We start from the raw sequence: 13,103 nt of genomic DNA on the forward strand, positions 1-13,103 counted from the left end.
GAGTCCATGTCCTTCTTAGTGTCTCTTGGTGCTGTTCTGAAGTGGGCGTTTAAACAAGGGGTGTGTCCCAAAATGGATCCCCATTCCCTATAGTGCACTTCTTTTGACTAAAGTAGTGCACTATATTTAGGGAATAGGGTGCCATTTGAGATGCAGTAAAGTTCTCTAATCGGCTAGGATCTCCTATCAGTTTATATTCTGTTCGCAAAAGAAGAATGAAACAACTGTACCAAAAAAAAGCGATAGGTGTTTAGCCACAGACAGGGTTGCCACAACCAGAATCTACACACAGTTGAACATAAAAAACATGTTTTTGGCAGCCAGAGGGAATTTAAAAGACATTTACATACAGCACTTCCCCATTAGCATAACCTCAGATTCTAACAAATGCTAAATGTGTGTAGAAACACAATACTCTTCCTTCTGCAACAAACATCTGTAAGCCTACCTAAACAATTGAGTGTATCATGGTGTAGCATCTGCAGTACAGCACTAGTGATTGAATAGCACATATGTTGTCTTAATTGTACAACAGTAAATTGATTGAATGTGTGTCTGTCTAGGCAAACATTGGCCCATATTGCAGAAGTAAGTAACTACTCTATGTCCAGTGGGGCTGGATCGTTAATACTTCACAAGGAAGGACTATATATATCTTTTTGCTTTAGTGGAGCATTTTGTGGACCCAAAGTAGGGTTATTGTTTCTGGCAGAATAAAGATGGACCCTGTGCCAAACGAAATGTCAGAAGACTATAGCAGGGATTCAATCCAAGGTGAGTTATAGAGCTGTGGACTAAACAGTCGACAATACACCTTTTAAAGGCATTTCCCCGACGTTCACAGAGATTGCATTCATGGTAAACACTGTACATGTCAGATAAAGCATGCATTATCTTCAAAAGTCTGTTACATTACGCTGCTCTTGAACATGCCTTGGATTGAATCCTGGCCCATGTATGCAAACTCAGTTTATAGTCAGTATAAAGGTGGATGAGTCCTGTTACTTGTTTACTGTTTCAGCATGTCAAGCTCTCATTTTGAGTATTAAATGGCAGCTTAGTTGAGAACTACATTTTTAATGGTGGCAGTCACAGGCTGCCTTTATAATGCTGTTATAATGGTATTATTCCTGACATAACTGTTTCACTACGTAAAACAGTCTGACAATGGATCAAACACGTGTAAAACATTTGACTCTTGGTTGAGATTCTTAGAATTTCATTGTCCATAACACATGCACTACTAGGTAATATCTGGTCATAAGGCTAATATAATGGCTGTTGTCTTGATCCGCCACTATCTGTTACTTCAGATGTTAGGTCGATTTCTTTGTCAGTGTTACAGTAAGTTGTGATACAGTACAGTATATGGCAGCTTCAGGGAAAGAGTGAACTTCAAGAGCTCAAAGCTATTGTGGAGACACTGCATTAAGTCTCACTCACATACACTCATCCATCGATCCAAACATATCCACCCACACTTTTTTCTTTAACTTAACCCTTTACACTCATGGGAATTGGCCTAGATGGATATGGCTAAATTTAAATGTTTCTTACAGAAGAAATATGAAATGCATAACCATGGTAGCAAGTGAAAGGGAACAGTTTGAAGATTATGGGGAAATGAGTTGACCAAAGGTGAGGACAACAGTTCATCTGACACAAGACTGAATCCAAACATAACACTTGATTATATGAGCATTTTACATTTACTGTACTTTTAGCCGCATTCGTTGATAACGAAATCTGAAAATACTCTGGATACATTCAGTAACATGATAAGAATATTCCTGGAAATTGTGGGGTAGGTGCAACATAAGACAAAACAATGACAACGGTTTGAGTGGCTACACACCTCTCCAAAGTGTGCACAGTTCCTAAGTAATGTCAATGTACTTTTATCACTCAAATAAGAGTCTTCAACTATAAGGTGCTATTTGAGCTCTCCTAGCTGTGCCGTTCAGGAACTAAAGCAAGCACATTTGTAGTTGTTTAGGTTGGAACGCAACCCTGCATCCCCTCCCTCACACAATTACTGTTGTTTTTAATGCAATCCAAAAACAGTTCATTATAAATTGCAATCTGGGTCAGGTGGGCATCATTTGAAAGCTTATTCTATTACCAACATGACTAGCTAAGTAATAAAATACAATATTACAGTGTTAGGTTTTACAATGGAATTCAGGGAAACAGATCGTCATTTTGGTGCGCATAGAAAGGAGTCATGAGTGCTTGTGCCGCGACACATTTTCTTCACAATAGACAAAACATAGGCTTATTCTGTTCAGAACATCTTGTAACTGTACATCAAACATATTGATCATAAACGTTAACACTGTATATGACATGAGTTTTATCCTATGGAAATGTGAAGTGCACATTTGGATTCATGGGTGTTTGGCTTGCTTGTATGACATCAAAGCGGTATTTATTATAATCCATCTTTCAAAATACATCGAGTCCTCTTAATTTACAGAATGTCCCTCACTCAGACAACATAAATGTGCAAAGGTTGCCCAATTAGCTGGAGGGATGGGGGCAGCTTCTTGTCGCGCGTGGTGCACAAGTTCAGAATGGCTGTCAGTCAAAACCCATACAGCGCTGTCAAGCACAGAGCCAGAGATCTGAGGTCATTTATAGCATGTTACTTTACAGCCACTGCATTCCAATTTAGGCGTTTATCAGTGCCCAAATCTGCTATTTTCAACCCGTATACGTGTATGAGTGTAAAGGGTTAAAGTAACATGATATATAACATATGACAAAGCACAACAGTTAAAAAAATAAATAATAACATTACGACTGAAACCATGGAAGTCTATGACAAATGTATGATCGATCACCACATTGCATCACATTTAATGGACGGTAACATGTTATTTTTTCTGGCGTTAAAGGCAGCCCAGTTCTACGTGACCAAAACATCTCTACGTCCAGGGCAGACAAGATAAACCCCTGATACCAGCCACTTCTTGGGAACCGATGATCCCAGTTACATGATTTAACAACAATTCTTCAGATCCAGGCCAGAGTGAGCGTGTGGCTGTCTCGAACTAGATGATGGTTTTTCCATGCATCTCGTTGGTGTGTGTTAGGCTTGGGCGGTATACCGTATACCGGGGTATTTGGAAATAGTCACGGGATGGTTTTTCAATACAGTAGCGTTCTTCATTTCACCTGTTAAATAATTATTCATTATGAAGCTTACTGGTAGTACCCAGACACGTGGTGTTTGTTTACAAGCACACAATGACCGGAGCCTTGTGAGTCACTCACTGTTGTGCAGCACGCACCATCTAGTTAAAGTATGAAATTCACAGCTAAATGTTTGCCAGCTAGATATCTTATAACTATTAAGTTACCTGTCTAAAATGTGCTAAATTTTCTGCAGTAGCTAGTTAGCAATCTAGCTAAGTGGTTGGTTCTTCCAAAATCAAGCTTTGCTTGCCAGTAACAGCAGAGAATCCCGTCCTGGATCAAGAGCCTTGCTGTCTAATATTTGGTTTGTGCATGCAGCAAACTGTGAGTAGCATTTACTTGTATAACTTTATGAGCTGGGATATCTGTCCTGAAAACAGTTTAGGTCAGAGACTGTATAAAATGTTCGCAAAGTGCTCATTAGCATTTAGTTAGCATTCTCTATGGGACTTGACATGTACTTGTTAGCATTGCTAACCTTCGGATTAGGCTCAGTGGGGTTTGAAAATAGTGCCCCTTGTGTCCAGTGCCAATATTACCAAATATCCCGGTATGGCACAAGGTCGGTATGAAGGTATGACAATCTGGATACCGCCCAACCCTACTGTGTGTGTGTACAGTTGAAGTTGGAAGTTTACATACACTTAAGTTGGAGTCATTAAAACTCGTTTTTCAACTACTCCACAAATTTTGGCAAGTGGATTAGGACATCTACTTTGTGCATGACACAAGTCATTTTTCCAAAAATTGTTTACAGACAGATTATTTCACTTATAATTCACTGTATCACAATTCCAGTGGGTCAGAAGTTCACATACACTAATTTGACTGTGCCTTTAAACAGCTTGGAAAATTCCAGAAAATGATGTCATGGCTTTAGAAGCTTCTGATAGGCTAATTGACATCATTTGAGTCAAATGGAGGTGTACTTGTGGATGTATTTCAAGGCCTACCTTCAAACGCAGTGCCTCTGCTTGACATCATGGGAAAATCAAAAGAAATCAGCCAAGACCTCAGAAAAAAATTGTAGACCTCAAGTCTGGTTCATCCTTGGGAGCAATTTCCAAATGCCTGAAGGTACCACAAGTTCATCTGTACAAACAATAGTACGCAAGTATAAACACCATGGGACCACGCAGCTGTAATACCGCATCGGAAGGAGACGCGTTCGGTCTCCTTGAGATGAACGTACTTTGGTGCGAAAGTGCAAATCAATCCTAGAACAACAGCAAAGGACCTTGTGAAGATGCTGGAGGAAACAGGTACAAAAGTATCTATATCCACAGTAAAACGAGTCCTATATCAACATAACCTGAAAGGCCGCTCAGCAAGGAAGAAGCCACTGCTCCAAAACCGCCATAAAAAAGGCAGATTACGGTTTGCAACTGCACATGGGGACAAAGATTGTACTCTTTGGAAAAATGTTCTCTGGTCTGATTAAACAAAAATGTAACTGTTTGGCCATAATGACCATCGTTATGTTTGGATGAAAAAGGGGGAGGCTTGCAAGCCGAAGAACACCATCCCAACCGTGAAGCACAGGGGTGGCAGTGGCAGCATCATGTTGTGGGGGTGCTTTGTTGCAGGAGGGACTGCTGCACTTCACAAAATAGATCGGATCATGAGGAAGAAAAAATTATGTGGATATATTGAAGCAACATCTCAAGACGTCAGTCAGGAAGTTAAAGCTTGGTCGCAAATGGGTCTTCCAAATGGACAATGACCCCAAGCATACTTCCAAAGCTGTGATAAAATGGCTTAAGGAGAACAAAGTCAAGGTATTGGAGTGGCCATCACAAAGCCCTGACCTCAATCCTATAGAAAATTTGTGGGCAGAACTGAAAAAGCGTGTGCGATCAAGGAGGCCTGCAAACCTGACTCAGTTACACCAGCTCTGTCAGGAGGAAAGGGACAAAATTCACCCAATTTATTGTGGGAAGCGTGTGGAAGGCTACCTGAAACATTTGACCCAAGTTAAACGATTTAAAGGCAATGCTACTAAATACTAATTGAGTGTATGTAAACTTCTGACCCACTGGGAATGTGATGAAAGAAACAAAATCTGAAATAAATCATTATCTCTACTATTATTCTGACATTTCACATTCTTAAAATAAAATGGTGATCCTAACTGACCTAAGATAGGGAATTTTTACTAGGATTAAATGTCAGGAATTGTGAAAAACTGAGTTTAAATGTATTTGGCTAAGGTGTATGTAAACTTCCGACTTCAACTTTATATGTGTCTGTGTGTACATTTGAGTTGCGCTGGTCTGTCGTATGATGCTTGTTGCTTGGAGGACAACGGTGTCCAATTCTCAGCCTAGTTCCTCAAATGATGTATGTGAACATCAGTCAACCTGAGGGTGAGTTTTCCAGCAGTATTAACCAGATCTCAGTAACACAGAGAGGGTCAGCAGAAAGAGGTGTATGTAGAAGAGGGAGGAGGTACTTCAACTCGGTCTGCCTCAGGGGCTGGCCCCACCACTACAAGAAGGGATGGGTGTGCCTCATAGCAGGGGTTTAAAGGGTGTCAGTCGGTCCGTTTCTCTCTCTGCTCCCCTCTCTGTCCATGGGTCCTTGGGCCTGTCAGCCCTGGCTGCCACAGGAGGACAGGCTGTCGTAGAGGGAGTCACTGAGGGATTCGGGTGTCTCTCTCGGGGACATGATATCTTCTGGTCTCTCCTTCACCAGCTCCAGCCCTCCGTCCTTCCCCACCTCTGGGGCGCTGGGCGTCCTCCCCTTACCCCGTGGGCTGAGCCCCGTCTGGGGTGGCAGGGGGAGGCTGCCTGGGTCAGCAGCCAGGGGGCCCTGGGGGACACACTGTTTCAAACTCTTGGAGGAGAGGAAAGGTGGGCACATGAAGAAGGGGGAGGGTGGATGGGAAAAAGGGGGAGGATTTGGATGGTAGGGATAGACAGGGATCAGAAGGATGCTATAGTTAATCATTTTATTTTTGACGTGAAATTTACCAGGTTCAAGGGAAACATGCATTTATATCTGCCACTTCAATAAATGCTTTTGTCAGTAACCATGTTTCCAGCCAACCATTTTTATGGTAGTAAACTACCTGTTGGATAAAAAAAGAACTCACAACAGGCCTAATGTCAGTAAATTTCCTAAATGACATCAAAAAATATATATTTCACAGGAGTGGATAATATTTTTCTTGGTGAAATAGATCATGCGACAAATGGCAGTGAACATTTTTTTTTTTTTCATAGAATATTATTGATATTGCAATTGTTGATAAATTTGCAGTCACGTAATGCTATGTTGTGTGGTCCTGCCACTATGACTTGGAAAAGCATGCAGTTTATTAGGCTACCGATCAAATAAGTTATGAACTTCACATGGTGGTGAATGTGCACTGTCATAAGATTGATGCTCCTTTACAATAAATATCGAGGGTCTTAACTTGTATGGTGGTGACATGATGATCGCTGCTTAACTGCCAATTGACAAATAAAAATGATCTAGCTTTTATTCATTCCCTCAACATGTACCCTCTACACTGTATCTGTGAGCACGTGCCAAGATGAGTGGGCACATTTGCCATTTTTCGCAGGTCTTTGAGACAAAACCATTAAAATCGGTACATGAAAAGTTATACGACGAAGTGATTGTTATATGCACTAGCTACGTCATTATGCACAGCTCTTTATTTGCAAAAAGACCGTTTGTTTGAAACACACTGTTGCTGAGAAAATGCACATATTTCTTTGTGCAAATGTTAGAATAATTTATTGCTGGAAAATCTTTCCAAAAATGGGATGGAAACCTAGCAAAATATACTCTGAATGGTGGGTTGGAGTTTGAATGGGCCATTGCACTCTTTCCCCCCCATGAACTTTCTTGCTGTAATTTCTTAAGAAAAGCAAAGGAGTCTCCAGAGGGAACTTGCTGTGCATTTCAGCCCAGGCTGCCATTAACACAGCCCATTCAAAAGGAGAGAGTCAAAAACAAGTTAGTCAAAACTCTTTTTGACTCGAGAGACATGATTGTGCCTCGTTCATTATGACTGAGACTTGTAAAAGTGTGTTTTAAACAATGTACATTTGTGATAGCTAGGCATAAAATAAGATTATTTCTCGATTCCCTTGAAACAAGGTCTAGTTGCGGCCGCAACCGGACTATATTGTGAAACATTTTTGGCGGAATGCTTGACTGCCGAGAGGATTGACGGACCTTCATGTCTTAAAGTAATGATGGACTTGGTCTTTCACCAAATAGGGCCATCTTCTGTATACCACCCCTACCTTGTCACAACATAACTGATTGGCTCAAAGCCATTAAGGAAAGAAATTCCACAAATTAACTTTTAACAAGGCACACCTGTTAATTGAAATGCATTCCAGTTGACTACCTCATGAAGCTGGTTGAGAGAATGCCAAGAGTGTGCAAAGCTGTCATCAAGGCAAAGGGTGGCTAATGTAGAAAATAGTAAAAATAAAGAAAGTAGGTGTGTCAAAACTATTGACTGGTACTGTGTATACACACACACACAATATTTTTTGCTCAATCTGCCTACAGCAGGACTGATACATGCTCCTCCAGCTCACTGGCTCCAGAATGCTCCGACCAAATACTGTCTTTCGTTTGTGCGCACAGGCAGCATAGAGAAGAAAAATGCATGTTTAGAACTGATAATCGACCACATGGTGCAAGAATTAATACAATTAATTGATTACAATACTGTGCTTAACACCCTCTCGGCAGTCAAGCATTCCGCCAAAAATCTTTCACAATCTAGTCCGGTTGCGGCCACGACTAGACCTCGTTTCAAAGGAATCAAGAAATAATCTTATTTTATGCCTAGCTATCACATATGTACATTGTTTAAAACACACTTTTACAAGTCTCTGTCACAAATAACTGCTCCAATAAGCCCCTTATGGTGAAAGAGGGGCTTGCAGAATCATGACCCTTTTGAGTTTTCAGTTCATCATTCGCCTGTAGGGGGTCCTGAGTGCTCTGGGCATTACTGAATCGAATGAACGAAACGAGTCAGGGGGAGACGGGGAGTGACTGAACGAGTTGAAAAGATCAGAGTCAGTAAGCTGAACTTCCCATCACTAGTCAAAACCCCTTCTCCATCTCATTTCCACAGCAACCCCCACCTCCCCCATCCCTGAGAAGTGGCATGAGGAGTTAGGCGTCTTTCAATCTAAATGCAGATAACTAACATTGCACTCCTCTTCATCCCTCCCTCCTTCCCTCTCTCTCTCTTGTTGGAGGGCAGAATCTGAGGATAATAATGTCAGCTAATGGGACTACGGTATAAAGTGCTGACAAGGGATGACAGGGGGCGAGAGTGATCAAGGCCCCAGCTGTCTTTCTATCAGCCTCATCTCTTAAAATATTAATGAAGAGCGGAGCTTTCGTCATTTCATTTTTCACTGTAGATGAGAAAGTTGGCACGTCAGCACAGAGTACTACATTTCTTGTTACGATGGAGATGAACTCAGCTCGCTGACTCACTCACCCTTCTGGAGGGGGTCCTCTGGCTGCCCGGGTCTCCCTGCACATCCAGGTAAACATCACTGACTCCTGCAGAGACTTTCAGGTTGGGAAAGGTCCAGTTCTTGGTTGGGGGATTTTGCATATGATCCCCGTAGGCATCAATGTCTGCATAAGAACAAATGTAATTCAAGATGTAAAAACAGAGCTTAGCTCAGGTGTTTTGTTTCAAGATTTAAGCTTGTGTGAATAGTTAGTCCACAGTTTTAATGAGACACAAAATGTTGGTTTTGCAGAACTGATCAAACTTACGCAACCATATCTAAACCACTAATGTAAAATGTCAGCATTGAAATGGTCTATATGGGAACACAACAAGTCCTATGGGAATACAAAGTCCAAGATTCCAAGCTGACCCTCATGGATGGTGCTGGACAGGTGCATGTTGGGACCTTTTCCCTCCAGTCCTGAGCCATACAGGATAGATGGGTTGACCTCATCCAGAGATGACAGCTCTCTCTCCAGCGTATGGGCCTTCCGCAGAACTTTCATCTTGGCCCCATGTTTCCCCTGGGAGCCTGAAAACCCTTGCTCTCCCTGTGGCTTCCCCTTAGTGATGCTCTTCCCTGCTGCGTTACTGGCATAGTCTGGCATGGGGAACGTGCCGATGCCACTGTCGAGGGTACGCATGGATGCACCAGAACCTAAACAGTGGGGAAGGAACAATGAAGTGAGACTAGAGTCAGGGGGACACGGGGAGTGTTAGTCAAGGGAAATGGATGACAGACGTTATTATGACTCAGCATTATGCTGCTCTCACCTGTAATGTGCTGGGAACTAATGGACTCTGCCAAGCTCTCGTCTGATGTGACCTCATCCTTGCCAATCATATCAGAAGCCTGAAACAACAAGGGTTACACTCCACGTAAGATTGAATCATATTACTGATATGTCATTTATTAATTTGTCTATAGTGTATAAGAGGAAAAAGAGAGAGAGAAGAGAGTTTACCTGGTCCATCTCATCCCTGCTCTTTGTGTGGCTGATCCCATCCCTCTGGTGACCGAAGATGGGCCGCGACCTCTTCGAGTCAAAGGAGAGGCGTCTGTGTGCCATTCCAAAGGTGGTAGGTATAGCTCCCCTCTCATCCACCCTGTTTCCAGAACAAGACGTCGAGGGACTTAAGAAAGAAGAAGTTACAAACTCATAGGGGAACTAGCTTTCGACATATACTAATCAAATTAGATCAGATTTGATCATACGAGAAAGAGTTTAACCCTCTGGCAAGTTTTGTAATTACAGTGCATTCGGAAAGTATTCAGACTTTTCCCACATTTTGTTTCGTTACAGCCTTATTCTAAAATTGATTACATCGTTTTTCCCCCCTCATCAATCTACGCACAATACCCCATAACGGAATTTTTGCGAATTTATAAAAAACTGAAATATCACATTTACATAAGTATTCAGACCCTTTACTCAGTACTTTGAAGCACCTTTGGCAGCGATTACAGCCTTGAGTCTTCTTGGGTGACGCTACAAGCTTGTCACACCTGTATTTGGGGAGTTTCTCAAATTCTTCTATGCAGATAATCTCTAGCCGGTGAAGTTGGATGGGGAGCGTCGCCGCACAGCTATGTTCAGGTCTCTCCAGAAATGTTGGATCGGGTTCAAGTCCGGGCTCTGGCTGGTGCCACACAAGACCATTCAGAGACTTGTCCCGAAGCCACTCCAGCATTGTCTTGGCTGTGTGCTTAGGGTAGTTGTCCTGTTGAAAGGTGAACCTTCGACCCAGTCTGAGGTCCTGAGCACTCTCGAGCAAGTTTTCATCAAGGATCTCTCTGTACTTTGCTCCATTGATATTTCCCTTGATCCGGACTAGTCTCCCAGTCCCAGCCGCTGAAAAACATCCCCCAAAGCATGATCCTGCTGCCACCACCATGCTTCACCGTAGGGATGGTGACAGGTTTCCTCGAGACGTTACGCTTGGCATTCAGGCCAAAGAGTTCAATCTTGGTTTCATCAGACCAGAGAATCTTGTTTCCCATGGTCTGAGAGTCCTTTAGGTGCCTTTTAGCAAACTTCAAGCAGGCTGACGTGTGCCTTTTACTGAAGGCCGGCTTCCATCTGGCCACTCTACCATTAAGGCCTGATTGGTGGAGTGATGCAGAGATGGTTGTCCTTCTGAAAGGTTCTCCCATCTCCACAGAGGAACTGCGGAGCTCTGTGAGAGTGACCATCGGGTTCTTGGTCATGTCCCTGACCAAGGCAATTCTCCCCTGATTGCTCAATTTGGCCTGGCGGCCAGCTCTAGGAACAGTTTTGGTGGTTCCAAACTTCTTCTATTTAAGAATGATGGAGGTCACTGTGTTCTTGAGGACCTTCAATGAAGGTACCCTTCCCCAGATCTGTGCCTCAACACAATCATGTCTCGGAGCTCTACGGACAATTCCTTCAAGCCTTATGGCTTGCTCTGACATGCACGGTCAACTGTCGGACCTTATATAGACAGGTATGTGCCTTTCCAAATCATGTCCAATCAATTGAATTTACCACAGGTGGACTCCAATCAAGTTGTAGAAACATCTCAAGGACGATCAATGGAAACAGAATGCACAGGAGCTCAATTTCGAGGGTCTGAATACTTACAGTACCAATCAAAGGTTTGGACACACCTACACATTCAAGGGTTTTTCTACATTGTAGAATAATAGTGAAGACATCAACACTATGAAATAACACATATGGAATCATGTAGTAATCAAAAAAGTGTTAAACAAACCAAAATATATTTTTTATTTTAGATTCTTCAAAGTAGCCACCAGTTGCCTTGATGACAGCTTTGCAGACTCTTGGCATTCTCTCAACCAGCTTCACCTGGAATGCTTTTCCAGCAGTCTTGAAGGAGTTCCCACACATGCTGAGCACTTGTTGGCTGCTTTTCCTTCACTCTGCTGCCCAACTCATCCTAAACCATCTCAATTGGGTTGAGGTCAGGTGATTGTGGAGACCAGGTCATCTGATGCGGCACTCTCCTTCTTGTTCAAATAGCCCTTACACAGCCTGGAGGTGTGTTAGGTCATTGTCCTGTTGAAAAACAAATGATAGTCTGACTAAGCGCAATCCTGATGGGATGGCGTATCGCTGCAGAATGCTGTTGCAGCCATGCTAGTTAAGTGTGCCTTGAATTCTAAATAAATCACTGACAGTGTCACCAACAAAGCACCCCACACCATCACAACTCCTCCATGCTTCAAGGTGGGAACCACGAAGATCATCCGTTCGCTTACTCTGCGTCTCACAAAGACACGGTGGTTGGAACCAAAAATCTCAAATTTGGACTGGTCAGACCAAAGAACAGATTTCAACTGGTCTAATGTCTATTGCTCGTGTTTCTTGGTCCAACGAAGTCTCTTCTTCTTATTGGTGTCCTTTAGTAGTGGTTTATTTTCAGCAATTTGACCATGAACACCTAATTCACGCAGTCTCCTCTGAACAGTTGATGTTGAGATGTGTCTGTTACTTGAACTCTGAAGCATTTATTTGGGCTGCAATTTTGGAGGCTGGTAACTCTAATGAACTTATCTTCTGCAGCAGAGGTAACTCTGGGTCTTCATTTCCTGTGGCAGTCCTCATGAGAGCCAGTTTCATCATTTGATGGTTCAACGCTTGATGGTTTTTGCGACTGCACTTGAAGAACTTTTAAAGTTCTTGAAATTTTACGGGTTTGACTGACCTTCATGTCTTAAAGTAATGATGGACTGTCATTTCTCTTCGCTTATTTAAGCTGTTCTTGCCATAATATGGACTTGTCTTTTACCAAATAGGGCTATCTTCTGTATACCACCCCTACCTTGTCACAACAAAACTGATTGGCTCAAAGGCATTAAGAAGGAAAGAAATTCCACAAATTAACTTTTAACAAGGCACACCTGTTAATTGAAATGCATTCCAGGTGACTACCTCCTGAAGCTGATTGAGAGAATGCCAAGAGTGTGCAAAGCTGTCATCAAGGCAAAGGGTGGCTACTTTGAAGAATCTCAAATATAAAATATATTTAGATTTTTTTAAAACTTTTTTTGGTTACTACATGATTGCATATGTGTTATTTCATAGTTTTGATGTCTTCACTATTATTCTACAATGTAGAAACTATTAAAAATAAAGAAAAACCCTGGAATGTGTAGGTGTCCAAACTTTGGACTGGTACTGTATGTAAATAAGGTATCTGTTTTTTATTTTTATCACATTTGCATACATTTCTAAAAACCTGTTTTGCTTCATAATTTTGGGTTATTGTGTGTAGATTGATGAGGATAATATTTTTTTTTACAAAATCTGGAAAAAGTCTATGGGTCTGAATACTTACCGAATGCACTGTATTTTGTAATCATCATTCAGTACACTTATGGCTGCAATATTATACGTTTGTGCAAGACTTCTGA

General features: G+C 42.0%; 1 protein-coding gene across 6 annotated transcripts in view; it reads right to left on the minus strand.

The window, feature by feature from the left end:
- Positions 1–5,319: 5,319 nt before the first annotated feature.
- The window catches only part of LOC106565432 (nck-associated protein 5-like), a 99,963-nt gene continuing 92,179 nt past the window's right edge, over positions 5,320–13,103 (minus strand). For 4 of the 6 annotated variants that reach the window (XM_014132564.2, XM_014132563.2, XM_014132558.2 and 1 more), the window contains 5 exons: positions 9,670–9,838; positions 9,479–9,557; positions 9,075–9,362; positions 8,684–8,826; positions 5,320–6,033 (listed from right to left, as the gene is read on the minus strand). In XM_014132564.2, the coding sequence (XP_013988039.2) occupies positions 5,788–6,033; positions 8,684–8,826; positions 9,075–9,362; positions 9,479–9,557; positions 9,670–9,838 (925 nt within the window). In that variant the 3' untranslated portion in view covers positions 5,320–5,787. The remainder of the gene's footprint in view (positions 6,034–8,683; positions 8,827–9,074; positions 9,363–9,478; positions 9,558–9,669; positions 9,839–13,103) is intronic. The other 2 variants (XM_014132567.2, XM_014132566.2) reach the window with 2 other exon arrangements.

The sequence above is a fragment of the Salmo salar genome, chromosome ssa12 (assembly GCF_905237065.1).
Source record: "Salmo salar chromosome ssa12, Ssal_v3.1, whole genome shotgun sequence".
In the NCBI taxonomy this organism is placed as follows: Eukaryota; Metazoa; Chordata; class Actinopteri; order Salmoniformes; family Salmonidae; genus Salmo; species Salmo salar.